This window comes from Ambystoma mexicanum, chromosome 1q (genome assembly GCF_040938575.1).
Source record: "Ambystoma mexicanum isolate Mex_15411 chromosome 1q, UKY_AmexF1_1, whole genome shotgun sequence".
Classification (NCBI taxonomy): Eukaryota; Metazoa; Chordata; class Amphibia; order Caudata; family Ambystomatidae; genus Ambystoma; species Ambystoma mexicanum.
Genome location: NC_090922.1, coordinates 1414773726 through 1414793745, shown reverse-complemented (window position 1 = coordinate 1414793745; position 20020 = coordinate 1414773726). Strand labels below are relative to the sequence as shown.

The window sequence follows — 20020 nt, the reverse complement described above, 5'->3', positions numbered from 1 at the left end:
GTGAGGCGGGACTCCGGCAAATCACTGCAGCTATTCCACAGCGGGTGCCTGTACCCAAAATCGTGCGTAGTGAGACAGATGTCAGGCAGGATGGAAACCGGAAGTAGATTGATTCCAGAAAATTTTACATTTAACGTGGCTTGAAACAGAAAGCTGCATCTTCGCAACGGCTAACCCACGGATACTACGGAAAGACTCACAACTAATACACTGGTATTTCTAGTTCTAGGGATATTTAGGAAGGCTAATGTCATATCTCTTGTTTATTTTTTGCTAAGTTACTTGGTGCAGACCATCTCCTGCTTACCCTGTTACAAGTCAAGAACACCTGCAAAGGGTGAGGGGATGTTTGAGGGGTGGGGGGTAAGGGGAGTTCAGCCTTACTATCCTGGTCTGTCACTAAATGGTGAGCATTACTGCCTTTCCTCATTTCAACTCATGCATAAGTGGTGCTAGATCCAATTACATGATTCTCAGATTGGTGGCTCATGTTTTCACACTAGACTCCTTCCGTTGGTATCCCAAACATCTTGATCCCTCCACGTCCAGCAGATACAGACAGGAAACCCAGACATTGCCAGAACATATTTTATATACAGCTGTTGGGAATTTCCCTCGGTTTGGCAAATGTTTATCCTCCAGCGATCTAAAACTCTTACAACCGAACACAGTTGCTGGACCAGGACTGGCACTCTGGGGATGTCTCATTCTCTTCTTACCCTGGGGCTTTCTTTCTCCCTGCTCACCACTATTTGGCTTGCTTCTTTTTGATCCCCCGCTTAGGTGGGGTGGGGGGGGGGGGGGCGGCGTAGTTCTCCCAGCCTTGCCATACCCTGGGGCTTTTCTCCCTCTCACTTTACCACCCACCTCCATTCCACTGGAGCCACTGCGTACCATACTGTTGAGCGCCGCTCCTCGGGAGCGGTGTGGAGTCTACTCAGCCCTCCTCTCACTTCAGAGCAACTTACACGGCTCTTTAACTGTACTCTATGTTGGTTACTCTTCTCCCACTCATTCGGTGTGGGGACTTGTCGGTGCTTCACAGCGGCCATCCAAGGTACTTCGTCCTCGACTGCTCTCAGGGCTAATCCTGCTACTTATCTGCAGTGTCTTGCCCCTTTCACCCAGTGCGCATCGTGGGCCAGGAGTGGCGTGCTCTTGCACTTACCAGTCACACACACAACCACCCAACCACCCCCCCCCCCCAAACCCCATAGGCACATGGCTAAACTCTGCAGGACCAGCAGAGACCGTCTCCCGATTGGTTCTTCAAGGGAAGCTCCTATAGGTGGCTGGTTTACTTGCTACACTGCTGTCCATGGACATTGAGCATAGGTTGGGTAAGAAGCCCAGCAGCCATTATTAAAAGGGGTCTATGGTTATCATACAACCTAGCCCTTGCTGTGTTAGAGTCTGGGAGGGATGTGATGGTGACTTGTACCTCTGGGGTTTTCCTGTCCCCTAAGTGGGGGAAGTCACCTCCAGAGGGATCCTGCTTAATCTGGCCCAATATGGGGTGTTAGTGTAGGAGGCTCACCACCTTTGGTTATCATTTGGTAGATGATTTGGGGGTGGGGGTCATGCCAAGGTGCTATAATTGATTGTGGAACACAGTTAAGAAAAAAGCTGTAGGCGATTCTTTCCCTAGTTGGCAGGGTAGTGTATATGAGTTTCAGACAACATGGCCTTGTATTTGTACGATGTTGTTACCGAAATGTGACGCAATAGAATCATAGTCCTTACGTGGCAATAAAAATAATTTTAGTTGAGCAAGGTTTCTTGTATTCATGGATGAGGTATATAGTGTTTTTCCTTCTATTAATTCTTCTCTGTAATGCTGCCGTCGATGGTGGTAAACTAGGTAGTCCGTTGGTTGGTTGTTTATTCTCTAAATGTTTGCATTCCCTGGGGAAATGGTATGTAAGTTGGGTGTAGAGTTCCGTTTGAGGCCTGTTGGAAGGGTTTTTAAATTGTTGTGGCCAAGAGGCATAGTTGGTCTCTGTGAAGCGTTTGGGTGTGAAGAAGAGTGTTCTTGTTGGGGCAAACAATCAAGGATGCCAAGAAGCAAAATACAATGGCGCCAACATTTAAACCAATCCATATAATTAAACTACAGCAAACAATGCATACAGTACTAAAGAGCACAATATAGTGGAACATTTAAAGTACAGAAAACAGTTCATGCAGTTTAGCAACAGCTAATCCAAGATGCTAAGGAACAAAACAGTGTTTTAAACGGATGATCTCTTGGTTTACAGTAAACAATTCACTTTTTGAATGTGAAACAATCCTGTTTTTCTTTTTTTGACACAGCTCCCAAGAGTAGGACGACAGAGTGTTGGGTGGTGGGGTGGGGAGAAGCGAGATATGGAGCCTTTAGCATAATTAATAATAAGTTAACTGCATCTGAAAAGATTTTGGTATAATAATAATAATAAAAGGTAAACACTGTTGACATAGATGGCATTAGAGGTTAACAGTACACACATACCGTTGTGCCATCCACTGCTACGTACACCTTTGACCGGCTCGAGTACACTTCAATGTCCAAGACTTTTCTCCCTCTGGCTGGATGTCGGGGAGCCTCCATATTTTGTACCACCTCATCTTATTTTAAAATGGGAAGAAAAACAATCAAAAAGGGATCTCTTTAGTCTCTGTCTGTTTACATAAGAGATACTACGTTCACAAAGACAAGGGTATTTAAGGCAGGATAAAACAAAAAAAACAAAAAAAAGAGGTGATGGAGAACCAACTACGACAGAAACAAAGCAGTGTGAGCGTTGTAAGGAACTAACACTTTGTTCAATTCCATATTCGATTCATTTATTTGTAGGAATAGCGAACAAATATTGCTAATTAATACTAAAACAGTGCAAGAATTGAAAACCTTATTATGAGGTTTTTCTCCATTCCTCTCGTGGTTTGGGAGGCGGGGAGAGAAAATCAAGCCTGTGTTGTGGATGCAGGGGTTATAACTATTTCAGCCCAAACTGTCACTGGAAAAACACAATAAAGCAGTTTGGCAGGTTAGTCAATGGGGGAGGGCAGTGGCTGAAGAGGTGCATGTAAAAAGTACAGATAACACCAAATAAAAGGACTTGTCCATGCAGTAGATACAGGAAAATATATTCTGTATTAGGAACTGTTTGTGCATACAAAGGCAACTTCACAAGAAGGTACGGAAACACTAGCATATATATTGAAACCAGGAATGTGTCCAAAAGGGACATGCGAGTGGCTTAAGATGCAAGTAATGTAGTTGACCTAGTAAACCAAACATCCTGCACACATTAAGGTGATCTAAAGTGGAGAGAACATTTGACAAACAGCATTGTAAACAGAAGGAAAAAAGGGTTACAATTTGGATTCATGTCTCAGAAAGTACAACTAAGTCCCTGGACAGACGTTCATCAAGAATTCACAAATAAGTAATACATCTATGTAGTAATAGAGCCTTTAAGAGTCTGAAACGTATCGATGGGAGTTAACAAGACAAAACCATTAGTCCTGTGCCAGTTATTGTAGCAAAACAGGTACACCAGTCTCAGTGCCAAAGATGTAGTCAGTCACCAAGATCGGGAGCTAGGAAGACACAACAGAAGATTAAAGTACAGCACCACCAAAGGGAAAGAAAAGATGGATGCATGTAAAAAAGTGAAAAAAGTCTCCCTCCCATCGGACTCCAGTCAGAGGTGTTAGAGGGGGAGGGATTGGAGTCTTTCGAAACAGGTTTGCAAGCATAGCCCAAAAGCCTGGATTCACGAGCTTAGAAGCCCGGATTCAGGAGCTGCCTGCAGTGATGTTCCAGGACCCCAGTAGGCAGGGGGTCGGGTATGTTGTAGGTACTGGTTTTGACAAGGCATTGGGTATCTGGTTGTGACTTCAGAGTCCCAGAAGATGAAAAGGCCAGCACTTCAGGAGCCACAATGACAAACTGTCTCCTTCTTCAAGCAACCGATGCAAAGAGCACAGAAGCAGCAGCAGCAGCAGCAGTGGAGCATTCTCAGGGTTATTCTTGCAACGGGTCACAGTTGAATCAGGAAGACACCATTAGGTCTGTCAAGCAGCCAACTCGGTTCAAAGACAAAGCAGCAGATGGGTCATGAGGCAGGATGAGCCACAGTGTATAGTCAACCAGAAGACCAAGTAGAATGCAAGGCTTGTTTGGGCTCAGGCACATCCTATCAGGATGACCAGCACTCTGTTCCAAGTGGTTCAGATAACTTTCTGCAAGCAGTGAGGGTGAACAGGTTGTTCCACCAGTTCATGGGAGGGAATTACCAACCATAGTCTTCCCCTGATCAAAGGAGGCAGTGCTTTGCCTTAAGAAGAATGAGTCATCTGCATTATCGCTTCAAGAAGGGTTCTCAGCATCCTTCATGGTCCTTTTAACTTCCACACAATCAGGTCCAGGAGTCTAAAAGAATTGCTCAAATCCCCACTAGATACAAACCTCTGCAGGGCTGAGGATTAACACAGCCCTTAAAGCAAACCATGTCACATTTTGGCTGTCACAGAGGAAAGGTGTTGACCTAATGGTGAGAAGGATGGTGCACAGCAGTGTCATCATGTAAAAAGCTGCAAACAGCAGCACTAAACATACTGCCTGGGTGAGGGGACTCAATCTGCAATAATAAAAGAGGTGACATGGGAATACTGCTCCCTGTAAGCCATACGGCTACAAGTGCTTCCCACAAGAATAGAATGAAGGGTTAAGTGAGGTTTACAAAAACATCCCTTGACAACCAGGTATCTCAGAATTGGTCAGACGGAGGGTGGAACAGTTCCTCAACGGAGATACATTCAAATAGTATACAGGGTTTGGAGAGAAGGATTTGGGGCATTTCTTTCATTACATTTGTGGTGGATTTGGGGAGGAGCTGCCTTCAATTCAAATTTACAGTACCGAGTACTGGAGTTGAAGTAGATATTGTGAAAGTTCCATTGCAGTTATATCCTCTGATGGTTCTAGTTGGGTTACTACGAAAGACTATCATTACTGACTCCAAAGCATGTGGGAGGCTTTACATAGAGCTGGCAGGCTTCCAGTGGAACAGAGGCAAAGGTTGTCCTCCCTTCCAGATAGGAAAGGGACTGCAAATGGTACAGAATATCTTTTTGATGGCAAAACTAAATACAACAGGATGAGGTTTCCCATTTGTGAGGAATGATGGCCCTTCCCAATAGCCCCCTTTATGATACTTTAAGAAGTTGGAGATCTATTGGGAACAGCAACCTGTTGAGTGTTGGGACTTCTATTGTGGGAAATGCAAAGAACCTCTGGGTTCCCACATTCACATTAGTGGGGAAATGGCTGGCAGAGCGCTCTTAAGTTAGATGGAGGTAAGGTGGAGAAGGAGATATCGTCTAGGATGGGTCTTTGTTAATCTCACTTGTATGTCTTTGTTTTCCTGGACTGAGGCTTTGGCATGTCATTGGTTTTTGAAAAACGTCTATTATTCCACAGGTGAAGTGGTTTACAGGGTTAGTAATATTTGCCATTTTAGTAACATGGTATTTCTCTGCCATCAAAATAATATTCAAACAGTGGGGGGAAAATATAATAAAAACAAAAGTTAATTAAAAGCAGACACCTAAATCCAGCAAAAAAACTGGTGGTCTCTCACAGCAAGGTTAAAAATGAGATAACAAGGGAACAATAGTTTATCACAATAATTCTTTATGTTCCGGAGCACACTGTAAATCCTAAAATATAATATTGAAAAAAGGATTCCAGAGCCTGCTTGCATTTTTCCATCCATTCTGAAACACAGATCGGCACACCCTCATTCACACTCTCCACTCTACCAGCCAATCACAGCACACACTACCGAGCTCAGCACATGCTTAGTGACATTCTGCACACTCTAGGGAAAATCTTCATTTATCATCACACTGCCTACCTTATCCATCATTCTCACACCTTTGGTCATTCACATCATTCCTACTCTGCATTACATACACATTATATGCAAACCAACAACCATTACATAACCATGGCTATAGTTGTGTGAAGTACACCTCAAACCAGACCACAGGTAACATTCTCACCGACCAGGCTCTGATTATGCATACTGTGGGAAGGAATGTGATGAAAGCAGTTATGTGTTTGCCCTCATCCCAAGGTTTTAGTTCCACATCCAGACCCAATTATAGAGGCACAATACATCTTGCACTTGCACTAGGTAGGATAAAGGAAACATACCAGGTACACAGCATGCAGCTGAGCATTGATTTAGACCCCTCGCTATGCTATGGCAGTACTAAATACAGCAAGTGTCTACAAGCACCATAGGTTTACTTGGTAGGTCACTCATGTCAACAACAAATGGAAGGGTACCACAGTGACGTGCCTGGCAGATGAACTGATAGAGTACAGCAATGAAATAAGTAGATACGTGTGCGCAAATATGGTCCAATACATCACAAGGATTGCAACAATGGAGAAGCCAGTGTGAATACATAGAGACAGACTATGAACTTGTGTTAGTAATGAAGAAGGGACATATCACCGTAACCACACTCTTGTGATCCCTGATAGGACTAAACGTGCTGCAGTGGTGATGGATTACTACTGGGTCTGTGGCCGACAAGCCTACTTGCACCTTCCATCCTCCTGGAGGGGCAAGTGTTCACTGGCCAACCTGCACTCAGTACGAGTAATACCAGAAGAACACCTGAAGGGACAAGAACTGCCTGTCAAAAGAGCCAACAACAACTCCAGGACCTAAAGAAGCAGAGAGAAACTTGCAGAAGATCACACAAGAATTGTGTATGCTGCAAGAAAAATAACGATTTCACCAGCCGAAAAGAAAGAAGAGCTTGAACTACATCTCAAAAGACTCTTTCGCACTGCTCAGAGGAATACCTGACGACTATCAACTTTTTAGCTCAGTAGAGATCTTTTTGGCTTCTCGGGTACAAGAAGCTGCTGCACTTTTGTTCCCTGAAGGATGCAGAGAATAGGTCACTATTACACATCATAGAGGCGGTGCACAATCTTCAAATTAAGAAAGAAGGTGGAGTTCAGAACACAGATTGGCTATTGCTTGCCTTTTATTGGGTACCGTCATGGCTAGGGCAGCAGTATAACTACTGGTGCCCGTTATCGTCTTTTTCTTGGTTCTCTTCTGCATGTACCAATTGGGTCTCTGATGTTGAGTAAATGTAGAACCTAGTAGTGCAAAGATCAATTGGGGGTTCTAATGCACCTTGCCATACAATAAACAGTGAAACTCAAACTGATACTTTTGGGGTTGTAGATATGTGAGGTGCGGATGAGTTACTTCTACAGTAACAAAAAGGGGGAATGTCGGGAAGGAACCAGGGTCCTTCCGAACACCCAAGCGCTTGAGAATTAGGCAAGACCTCTTTACCCGCTATAATGGGGTGGGGAGCCTCTCTCATGCAAACATAATCACAGAAATAGGCAAGAGCTGAAGAAGGAAGTTATTGTCTAAATATAAGGCGCAATTAACTATTAGTTGGATTGATTTGCAATGTCCGATCCCAGGCATTTTTAAAGCTTAACTAGTTCTGTAGATGAGTCAAACTCCCCTTCCTTCCCAGAAGGAATGTGGCCTGTGGGATTCAAAATAGTCCACAGGCTTAGTGTGCTGCGTTTGTCACTATGGCCAGCGCAAACTGACTCACCAGTGTCCACTGTCCATCAATGACGTATGCGTGTTAAAAATAAGACTTGCATGTTTTGTGCCGCAAAATGCAGAATGGGCTACATAAGTATTAAGTGTGGAGGAAACTACAGGACCCATATAACTTGGCAGGAGGAGTGAAATATGGATAGAATGAATGAAAATTGTTTGTACATAAAATGTTTTGTTTTTCTTTGGGCAGGGCTCGGCGTAAAAGTCTGCGGAGCTACAGTGTGCTTTGGCATAGCTAGCAAAATGGAGAACAGCATGCTCTGACAAAACCGCTGACAACGAAGAAAGAAGGCTTTGGAGCATCCCTATTATGGAAGAAAGATGGATTTGGCTGAAGTCATTGTCCAGCTAGAAGTGACATCACCATGGCAAGCCAGGCCTATATAAAAGCCCCTGCTTGAGACCACTTTGGCATGAAAGACCGGGAGAGGGACAAGAGAAGACTGTTCAGCTAGCAGAGTCCTTTGCTACCATCCTCATTTGTAAAGATTAAACTTGTTATCCTAACAAGATCACCTTTTGACCTTATTTCCCCTAGAAGGGTGTATTGATTTGGGTGTGAGCGTAATTAGGGACACCCTTAGAGTCTTGCGCCCTCCCCGGACGCCTTTCGGGGCAGCCCCAAAGTTTGAAGGACACTGATCTAGACGAACATGCCATTATGCTTATGAAACAGACAGTTACTTATTTAATGTATTCATGCATCATTGCAGCATTCATGAGCAACACACACTTCTAAAATTGTGACAGACGGTATATATGCCATAAAACAAACCACTGTTTTCCTGATTAAAAAGGTAACAGACCACTATTATGAGACTAAATTTAAAAAACAGAAATAAAATCTATAAATTAAAACCAATATTTAAAAAGGGAGGGTCAAATATTTATCCAGGAATGTAACTCACGTATTGGATTTAAGGAGCTTCTTTAGGGTCCCCCATCCCTCTCACTTTTATATAATTGTTTATTGTTTTAAATGAAAACATTACAAAATATTTAAAAAAAAACATAGGTCTAGCTTGATTATACAACATCAGAAAGAGGCCATACAGACGCGCAATATAATAGGGAAGAGGGACCTCTAGTGAGGCACAAATCAAATATAGGGGAGACCAGGGTGGAGCATGCATAGCATTCCTCATCCCTCCTCGCCAACCTCTTCCATACCTTCTGGAATTTTTGGGGACAATCTCTTGCATTATAAACCCTTTCCTCCAAGGACAACCACTAGTCCACTTCAGCAGTCCATTGACCGAATCGCAGACGCTCTTCCGCTCCCCAGGGGGCTGCAATAACCCTATTAGCCAGTCCCAATGTTACAGCTAGGAATATTTTTTCATACTTTGTGAACCCGGCTTCTCCCAAAATGCTGAACAATCCGGCTTTGGGTTAAGCGGTAATGCCAAAGAGCCTAAGACTATAGACAATTTGCAAATACATTTCCCCCACAACCCTTGAAATGAACAACCCCATAGCATATGATAAAAAGGTGTCACCTCCTTCCCTCAGGCATCGCAGTCAGTCACTCGCCACCCACTCCCCCCCCCCCCCAACATGCCTGTGCCGTTCTGGGCGGGTACACCCAATAAATAACTGTGTACTGTATCAGGCGGAGCCTGGCTGAGATCCCAACCTCCCGAGGGATAAGCGCCTCCACCCACTCTTCGGGATCAAGGGCTCATACATGCCTCTCCCATCTATCCTGTCGTCGGGTCAACTCTGTAGTTTCAAATGTTGTCAGCACTTGGTACAAGGTGGAGATTACCTTGGAGGGGACGCCTTGGGGGGCAGGGGGCAGATAATCCTCGTGGGGTGAACATTTTGGAATCTCTTCCAGTGAGGCAGCACTGCAATCCTACAGCATGGGCCAATTGCATGTCCTTAAATTGTTCGCCTTCTCCCACCACTCTTGGCGTTACGCAATTTCATTCCCACAACAAGTAATAATAAAAATAATAATTTGGCATTTATATAGCGCTACGAACCCTCAGGTATCTGAGCGCTGCTTATTATTACCCACGGTGTGTGGTGCTCATTTATCGACCTCGGAAGGATGAAACGCTGAGTTTGGCGCTGCCGGGATTCGAACCTGCATTCGCAGGCTCTGCACTGATGTCAAAGCGAGCGCTCTACTCGCTGTGCCACTTGACCGGCTAAAGTGTTAAATTACTTGGTGGTAGGCTTCATCAGGGGACTTTCTTTTAAAGAGGGCAATGGGAGTCCCCCAAACACAACCAACGCTTCCTCTTCCCCAACCATTTCCCACACCCACAAATGCCCTCTCTCGTTCTTCATGCATCTCCATCACGCCACAATGAAACTACCACACAGTAACAAACAACTTTGTAATTTGTGTGGATGAAACCAGGAGACTATAGCACATAGTTTTTTTTTTAATCATCAAGTCTTCTGTGGAGTTCTGCTATATAGGATCCCTTCTCCTTCAGTCTTTAGATTTGTACTATGGATAACTAGCAGATTCTCCATTCCAGGGTGGTTTTATGGAAGGCTGGAGAACTCCCTCCGTGTCATGGGGAAGATAAAGCTTCAATCAGCCAGTAGAGCTGGCCGTGGAGCAGCACAGTCCAGGAGACCACTTCCTGGGAGTAGTGGCAACAGACCAGAGGCACCCACCCAGCGTGCTGAACGCAGGCATAGACAAGCATGCAGAACACATGGCAGCCCTGCCGGTATACAGCCCGGAGAAGCCCAGTCCTGAAGAGCCACAAGTATAAGGAGGATGCCCGTGCAGGATTGAAATGCTGCAACCGATGCCGTAGCCTCACAGAACATCAGGCGGAAGGGAGCACCCTCGTCCAGGGGACAGCTCGAATGGCTTATCATGGCCAATACAGGACTTTTAAGACAAACAAAGGACCCAGTGGAATATTCGATTTCTTGATATGATCAGGAGACAATCCTGCTAATACTTGTTTTTGAACATCTGGACACACAAAGCATTTACTACTTACCTGAAGCCTCACTAATTAAATGTATGAAATGTAATGTGATCTTTAAAACAACAACATTATTAGGAATGTTTACTTTCTCCTAATGAACCATTGGCAGTTCCAATGGGGAAACACGTGTCAAAAATGATTTGAGAGAAAGATTTGAGAAATATTTAAGGACATTATATTTGAAGCACAATAAGGACTCATACATATGATTTGAAAGATGTGTCAATTTTGTTTCAATAGCAAATCAGCTTTACATTTATTTCTTATAATATCACAAGATTAAAAGAGGATTTCAAGAACATCAACAAACATTGAATTGGTCATTTTTGTTCAGAAATCTGAAAGTGGATTTAACTCCAACTATACAGCCTTAACTGGATGGCTCACCTTTGAACATTATTGGAATAAGGTTGGCGTATTTGAGCAAGGTGTTCCCAATCCTTCTCTTACTTACGGAAGGGAGCAAAGGTTCCAGTCAACGTAGAAGCAGAGGAAAGAGGGGAAGAACCAAAGACCCAAGAGAGGGGTAAAAACCCAGAGACAGACAACTGGAGAGAGTGCAGTAGAATTCCTGGGTGGGGAGCCCAGCCCAGGGAAAATACCAGGTGTGGACATACAAACCTGAAAGTGTCCCAACGACAATACAAACCGGAGACTCGGACAGAGCATTTGCGAAGCCCAATGGAAAGAAAGACTAATCTGAGACTGATTCTCAAATCTCCAAAGAAGTTGGTGCTCCCATGAGAAACTTAGTGTACTGAATGGAAATTTGTAACAGGGATCAGGAGTTCAGCTTTAAGAAAGACATTACGGTGGGGTCAGACGCCAACCACCATTCTTTGGTTTCGGCAACGGTCCTCATTACATATTGCTTTTGTTAAAAGTTAGGTTATTTCCTCTGTTTAAAGTGGTAGGGACATAAGTCAGGCCAGAATAGGTTTCTGGCTGACAGACTTGACTTGACTTAAATTGTAAGAAATCCCGACAAGCACCCTTAGTTTTCTTTCTTTAGATTATTGTCAATAGTAGGGACAGCTTAGGTTTTCAGAAAGTTCAGAATAAAGAACCCTTTAACTAAAATGCCACTTGGTCCATTTCCGATTCTGACTTACCACAGTGTGGAGAGCCTGAGAATACCCTAGAGTGGGGAGTGAGAAGAACCACCCCAGAGGAGGATGGCGCAGACTGAGAAAACCCAGAGAGGAGACACAGACTGTTAAGATATTAGGAAGAGGGGCAAGGAGCCAGAATCAGGCTAGCCAGCTAGAAATAGTTGGTACCGTAGGGCTGGTCAGGCCCTAGGCATATTTAACAAGGCAAGAGGAGGTTACAGTGGGGGTCAGGGAGCCTAGTAACAGTTCAGAGACCAGGTGGCAAGAACCAAGTCAGGAAGGCAGCCTAGTAGGGATTGGTACTTCTTCCTCTCTCCTGACTGACCCGAACATCATCTCTAAGAGACACCCAGGAGTCCTGTGGAACATTAAGGAATGATTTAGCTTGGTGTACAGGACCCCGGAAAGCCGGCATCTAGGCTCAGGGCAGCAGAAGGAAGATTTGATACATATCGGAAAGAGGAGCAAGGCATCTGCTCCGGGACTATGGATCCATGAAGGCTGAGAATCGAAAACCTGATCACACATCCTGTCACTGGGAAAGCAGTCACAAGAGATATTTGTGGAAGAAAGGAATACTGCATTTTAGAGTCTCCCATTGCACATCCCATGAGAACACTGATGACATCACATACAACAATTACTACATCACTGATAAAATCACTGAAACTACAGCACACCAATGACAATCATGGGCAGTTGCCACATGGCTGCCTGCCAATACAACCTGGTGGCAAAGCCCAGTGGCCACTTAACCCCATCAAGGGCCTCCAAGTATATAGCATTTCTCTTAGTATGCACTACACATGCACATATACAATATATGTGCTGTATGTCTTGAAATAGAGCAGAGAATATTTTACTATGACTTACCATGATGTACGCTGTAATGTAATTTGTGTTGAAATCGGTGTGCTCTAGGTATCACTGATATCATAACTTACGTCATGGGCTTCACAACAGGGGAAAGAGTTAATGCGGCATAGCACCCAACACTTTATCAAATTTCAAGGGGTTTATCCACGACTGTATGGTCACTTCAATTGAATTCCAAGAGTTTTTGTTATGCTATGTATCACACCACCAACGTTTTTTGTTCCCTCCCGCCCCATCACCACATGTGTCATACTGGATATTATCAGCATCGGTTTCAGATATGCACTAGGGCTCCCCCACAGCCATCCCCAATTACAGTCCTATGGCCAGTGACCACTCTGCGATAGGAGCTGGGAAGAGAGGTTTTGGCATACATTTTAAAATGAGTTCTAGTGGTCTCCTTAGTTCTTGAGAGAATGCACCATTAATTTAATGTGAGACAAGCATGCGTGGATTAAAAAAGAAAAGAAAAAGGTGACCTTTGATTTATGAAATGTCTGTTGCTGCAATGCACCCTGGGAGATTTATAAAAGCTTATTTAGGATGGGCAGTGCTCCAGATAAGATTTTATGGTAGGAGTATTTTACTCCCTATTTTTAAACTTCGAGATTAAATGTGATTTTAAGACAGTAAAAATGAGTTCTCTCCTTTGCAAGAGAGTAAAATGTATGCGACATCCAGCCGATGTGTTCAAAAACTGTATGGAAATCATTACTATGCTGCAGCTTTCTACATTGGGACAGAATACACCCTTCATTATTTCTCTAAGGTCTGGCCATTTGATCTATCCTGTATATATTTAAATGTTGAACACAAAACCTAGCCAATTACATAGTTAAGCAAGCATGATTTTTATGTTGTGTGATTTGAGATTCGATAGCAGAATTGCCTTTTGATGTTTAATGGAAGTCCTTGTTTCCTGGAGTTATTACTACCTACTGGTATGCCAATGTTATGATACAACAGTGCAGCGAGGCAAGGACTCCATTCTAAATTCCATATTTAATCTCATGGTTAAATGATTATTTACATAGCGCTTTTGACAAAGCACTGTACATATAACATTTATCACAAGTATCACCAAATCGAAGTCGGTACTCCTTTATCGACCTTGACAGGATGAAAGGCTGAGATGTGCTTGCCGGGATTCGAATCTACAAAACTACAGATCACAGCAACGAGTGCTCAACCAGCTGAGCTACCTTATTGGCTAGCATCCTTCAGACTGAGGTATAATAATCACAGTGCCTAGATGTTGGACAAACCATGTATGAAGCACCACAAAGTTAAATACCCATCTGAATTATCACAGGGACTGTGTTTGCTGAGTTTCAATTACAAATGTAACTTTCATTTTGAACAGCGCTTGCACTTCTGGATAGTCAGGCTTTCAATGTTTTAATTGTCTTGAAGATTTGAGAGGCTAGAACACCTGTGATTGGTGTAATGACAATCACTCACCCTTGAACAGAGACTCTGCTGCCACTGACCAGTTACAGTAATGTACCCCATTGATTGTAAGGTTGAATGGATGTAAACTAAAAGTTTTACACACTGTTTTTAGAATTAGAGTGTAAATTAAATTGTAAGTGTAAAAATGATCTGCCTCTGCATGATTATGCACACAGCACAGGAACTCTGAAAAATACAAATTGTGCAATACTGGTTTGCTTTTACTGGGGGAAAAAAAGCATAATTTGTTACAAAATATTAATTCTCTATTGCAACTTAGTTTTCCATCTTATTAATTTTACAATCTAAAATACTAGGAAAATAAATATGCACAGTGATTGTTTTCCCCATGAGCATCAACAAAACAGAAGCTGAATGGAAAGAAATCATTCCTTTTATCAAAGTGTGCAGTTTCTTTTTTCGAAAGGCTTCAGAGAAATACATTCTGTTTCAGAGGCATTTTATCAGTGGCTTGCACTTCTGTTTCTGTTCTGTCAAGTAACCTGACCTTTGCACTGCCCTCTGCTCTAAACTAGTGTGTAAATGTACACAGGCAAATAATAAAGTTGTCGTATTTACAAGATTTTCACGCGTAAAAAGGCCTGGTACGTACCTTATCTGGAGGCCTGGCAGGGGAGGGTCATCCCATCCTGTCAAAAGTTTAAATAACTTCTGGAAAGATTTAAAGCAAACCACCACAAGGCACAGCTGCATCGCTTTACGCAATAATAGCTCCTTATTTGGTGAAAATCTATCCAGCGGTTGTCGCTGTGCACCTGTTCAAAAGGATGTACCTTTTCACCCATCGGAAATTGCATGGGATTGGTAAAATCCTATTCATTTTTGAAACGTCGGTGAACTGCTTCAATTATTAAAATTTAGGGGGCCCGGGCCACACTCGCTCTAAAAAATATCAGGCACATACGTCAAATGAGTAAAAAGTTAATAGCAAATTAATTTTTGCAAAAGGGATTGCTCCATAGGTTTCATCCTAACCCTATGTAACGTATATTTACATCATGGGACACAAATTCCAGTTGCAAGCTACTAGTAGTTATAAAAGTCACTCGCCACCTCAATTCTATACATACACAGCATACGTTTACTCACCCAGTTTGATGGGTGATGAGTGCACATTTTGTGGCCACACATACTCTAGAAGTCAATTGGTACCCCACTAAAAAGTTTATCACATCATGACAACGCAAGTTAAAACACCAACTTACACTACTTTCCAGGTTTTATAGATGGTAAACGTAACTCTTTGTTAAAAAGCATATATACAGGAGTTATATTTGGCTCCCAAAGCCAACTAATGGCGAACAAAGATACCTATGTGAATTTAACTATGTTTGTTTGGGACAATCTGTAAATACATTTTAGGGCCCCACTATATGTAATTTAAAGCATAAGGGGGCATACACAATAGACAAAATTATAGGTTTCTATGTTATGTGCGAGTTAGATTTGCATAACACTATGTACTAGCACCATGTCGTGCCATGGTAGCTTCCGGTCACTGGTTAATGCTGGATACCCAGGAGCTGCTCATCGAATCTTAATTTTGACCTAGGTTATATATATATATATATATATATTATGTATGTGTAGTGTCTGTGACCATTGCAGCATGTCTATTTTTCATTTGGGTTTTCTGCATCTTTCTTGTGGCAATTCCCTTTTCCCAAAGAAGTCAGAATGGCCATTTTCATACGAGTGTCCTATTTCAGTAGGTTTGTCAAGGTTTTCAGTGTGTTGTGCATATACCAGAAATGAGAGCAAGCTCCAAAGGTCAGTGCGGCCATACTTTATTTGTACACATGTGTTTCGTTGTGTGGTTGTGTAATTTCAGGTTGTACTGCACATACCTGAAATACAGCACAATTGCGTGTTTGCCGCTACCGTTTTCACATTTGTGCGTTTCCCATTTGGCCTTAACTTGCCCGAATATGCTTGGATGTTGGACTGTATATTCGTCTTTGTACATGCATGTTTTTGGTTTGTACAGTGCATGTCGAATATTAGTATTCAAATACTTTAAAAAAAAAAAAATGTATCCCCTTATTTTTCCACACAATCATTCAGAGGTCATGAAATCAGGCATTTATTGTGATGTGGCAAAACGTTTGCTACATTTGGTGTAGGTTCATGGATGTGTTCAAAAGGTCACAAATTATTTTTTTCCTGTGTAAATTGTCATGAGACATTACATTTGCTGTGGCTAACAGAGGATATAAAATGGGATGGAATTACCTCGTTGGCATGGCGTAGAAACCATTTTATAGATGAAGATTTCATTTGAAAATACCAATTTTCCTGGGATACCATTCCAGTATGAAATCTCCTGTGGCCAAGTTGAGGGTGGGAACAATGGGATGGCACTATTTGAGACATGATTCACTTTGTGACATGGGCAATCTTTTCTTAATGAAATGTTCTGCAGCATTTAACAAGAACATTTCACAGCATTTACTGTATAGCATAACAATTGAAACACCATCTGTCCTTGCCTTAGACAATTATCCTCCCCATTTTATACTGAGGATGAGAGAGGCGTGCACCTACCATAATATCAGTTCATCATTGGCTGCAAGCTTTCTAAATTATATAAAACTCAACAGGCATGTTCCAAAATACCTCAGGAAATGCTGATGACAAACCCCCGTCTAGAATCTCACCACTATAGTCTTGTCCATTTTCCTCCTCGCTTGCGGCTCTCCTTGTGTCCAGGATCAGCTTGATATTTACAATCACTGTCACCAGCAAAAACAAAACCGCAGCAGTCTGCAGGAAACAAAACAAAGCCAGTTAGAGGGGTGAAAGGCAGGATGACATACCACCATCATTGTGTGGATGCACAAACTTTTGCAATTCAAAAAGGGACAAACCTCAGACTATTGATGAGGTTTCGATAGCACATTCTTTGCAATAACTCAGCAATTCCCAGTGGACAGCAAGGTCCCAAAGGAAGCCTTCCCATTCAGTTACTTCTACTGTAATGCTCAATCATCATTGGGGACGGAAGAGGAATATTCAAGGAGGAAAAAAGCTATAGAGGGGAAATGTGGCAGAAAGTGAAGAAGTTAGGTAGCACTGAGACCAAGGATTGCAAATTCTGTCCGACGCCCCCAGATCATTAAGTAAACAGGTTGCTATTTGCCGCACTTTGTGGACCAAAGGATCGGTTGACTGCACGTGCTGGTGGAAATTGCCATATTGAAGCCAGGTTTTTTTTTTTTTTTCGAAAAGCTTGCATTTTTTATGGCACTCCAAGCCCGGAGGCATCTGGGTGCATTTCTTACATAGATAAGTTAGTGACAAACAATGACAGAAATAAAGTTACACAAGTTACAGAATATACATTTGTCCAAGATATCATTTGCAGGGTTTATAGAATGAGACTACTTAGTTACATTTTGGCATATCATACATTATGGGGCCGCTGATGGTTAGGGTTGTGAGGCCGGAGGGTAGCTAGGACTCTTGGGCGAGGAGCCAGGCTTTAGCATTCCTCCTGAATGGGTGTTAGGCATGTTCAGTTCTTAATGGTAGGGGTAGAGTGTGCCATAATTTGGCTGCTAGGACGGGGAAACTACTACTACCTCCTGCTTTTTGTAGCTTGAAATTCGGGATTTTGAGGCAATGTGCCTGCGCCGATCTCATCGGACGATCTGAAGTATTACGTGCAAAGTTCTTATTTAGGCATATTGGTGCTAGATTAGCAAGACATTTGAAGGCTTTGAAGGAAATCCTTTGTGTGACCGATAGCCAATTCAGGTTGCGCCTTACCTCAGATATGTGTTGAGATCTGGGGATATTCAGAGCTGCCCCAATGGCATTGTTTTGAAGAACATGCATCTTTTTCAAGATCTGTTGACTTGTTCCAAGGTAGAGTGTGTTACAGTAGTCTAGCTTGGAGAGTACTAAGGCTCTGGCAATGGAGATACAGTTGGGTGTGGAGAGGAACAGTCTGCCGGCCGTAATTAACTTGCAGGTGTATGTAGTTTAGGATGCTGATGCATTAACCTGTCTTGCTAGGTTTAGAGAACAGTCAATGTAAATACCAAGAGTTTTCACATCCTTGGAAACCTTGATGGAGTTACCGTTAATATTAAAGCGTCATATTGTTTGTCTAGTCTGTTGACTTTGAGCTTGCAGCCTAAAAGGAGACGCTCCTTCTCGTCATTGAGACGGTCTGTTTGGCCATCCAAGCTTGAATGATACTGTAGATGTAATTAAGTATTTAGGCGTTGGTGTTGTTGTCGCCGGTGATAGGTAGGAGTATCTGGGTGTCATCTTCATAATTAGTGTAGGTGACACCCAGATAGTCGAGATCGTCGAACAATGCTTTGTGAATATATTGTATAAGGTGGGAGACAGACAGAAACCTTGGGGCACAACGCGTGCAGGTTCGGCAGAGGCTGATGGAGAGGAAATTCTCATAGATCTATTATCCAGTAAGGACAGGATCCAAATGGTGGCTTTATCAGAAAAAGAGTGCTGCTGAGGTTAGGGTCGTGCAGAGGGTCCGCACGAGGCATGGGACTGCCAAACGTTCCGCCAGTTATCCAAGATGTATGAATGCCCGCAAGGTAAGGGGGTTCGGTTTCAGGCCATCAGTGGATAATGTCAGTGATATGTTTATTATCTATGTTGAAGCTGTCTCATCCAATTGTTTTGTATTGTAAAGGTCTCCTTGTGCAGGAGCTATTTCGGGTCTCTGTTGATTCCTTTAATCTGCGCTTTCCACTTCCTCTCAGACTTGATCATGAATGGAATACTTAAATAAAATCCTCGGTTCTCTTCAATCCAGGATGTGTGGTGTGGGACATGCATTTATGACTCTTGCTATGGCTTGTTTTAGTGCGTGGAGGGCGTTAGACTTTCACGCGCAGTTTCATTCAGTGGCATTACCTCTACAATATTCCATAGATTGCTTTGTTAATATCTTATTTTTTTTGTAATTTATTTTTATTGCGCAATGTACACTAAAGTGCTTAATGTTAAATCAATGACTGAAAAATGGACATGGACGAATAAAAGCAAATTAAGGAGGTCAGAAGGTGATCCCGCAAGTGGAAGCGAAACAAACTACAAGAAGAAAGGGAACTTAAAGCGAGTGGGAGTGCATTCCAATGCAACTGGGCCATGAGGGAGAAAGGGCGCAAACGGGACTGACCAAAAGGAGGAGGTGGTGTCACAAGGAGAAACAGATTAGGAACGGAGCGAATGAGTAGGGGGGGGGGGAATATCAAGTAACTATGGAGGGAAGATTGTGGAGACATTTAAAAAAAAAAGTCAAAGAAAGTTGAAGCTCAGAATGAAAAGGTAATCAACTAAGAGCGGTAAGAACTGGGGTAATAGACTCGAGGTGAGAGACACACAAAAGGAGGCAAATTGACGAACTGTATATGGATTTGAGACGGGTAAATTGGTAAAGGGGGAGGACAAAGAGAAGAGATTAACAGTAGAAAATACGTAAACAGTTGGGAGAAGAAACCAAAAGCTTACATGCGTGAAAGGAAAGAAAAGGTTGGGCTTTACGAATATTACATAAGTGAGCATGGCAATAGCATGAGAGAGAAGAGATGTGGAGAGTAAAAGAAAGAAGTCAAAATACACTTCCAGATTATGAGCCGTGGATGAGATAGGAAGAGATGAAAGGGGGAAAGGAAATTGAAAGGAGAGGGGGGAATGGAGAAGGCAGGAAAGAAAAGAACCTCCATTTTAGGTGAATTGAGAACAAGGTTTTGGTCCGCCATCCAAGTTTGGAAGGCTACATAAAGCAGGATGATACAGTGCTGTGGATGGAGGAGGAAAAGGAAGATAAAAGAAAGAAATAGCTGGATTTAATCAGCATTGAGAGGATTGGAGGTCCCAAAAGGAGGAGAACATGGAAGCAAGAGAATATGTAGAAAGGGAAAACAGAAGAGGCCCCAACACAGACCCT

General features: G+C 42.8%; 1 protein-coding gene across 1 annotated transcript in view; it reads right to left on the bottom strand.

The window, feature by feature from the left end:
* Nucleotides 1-20020, bottom strand: part of POMGNT1 (protein O-linked mannose N-acetylglucosaminyltransferase 1 (beta 1,2-)) — a 532666-nt gene that overhangs the window by 488138 nt on the left and 24508 nt on the right. Inside the window, exons 2-3 of the mRNA XM_069642286.1 lie at nt 16749-16854; nt 2492-2607 (exon numbers count right to left, since the gene is read on the bottom strand). Coding sequence (XP_069498387.1) covers nt 2492-2607; nt 16749-16854 — 222 coding nt within the window. The remainder of the gene's footprint in view (nt 1-2491; nt 2608-16748; nt 16855-20020) is intronic.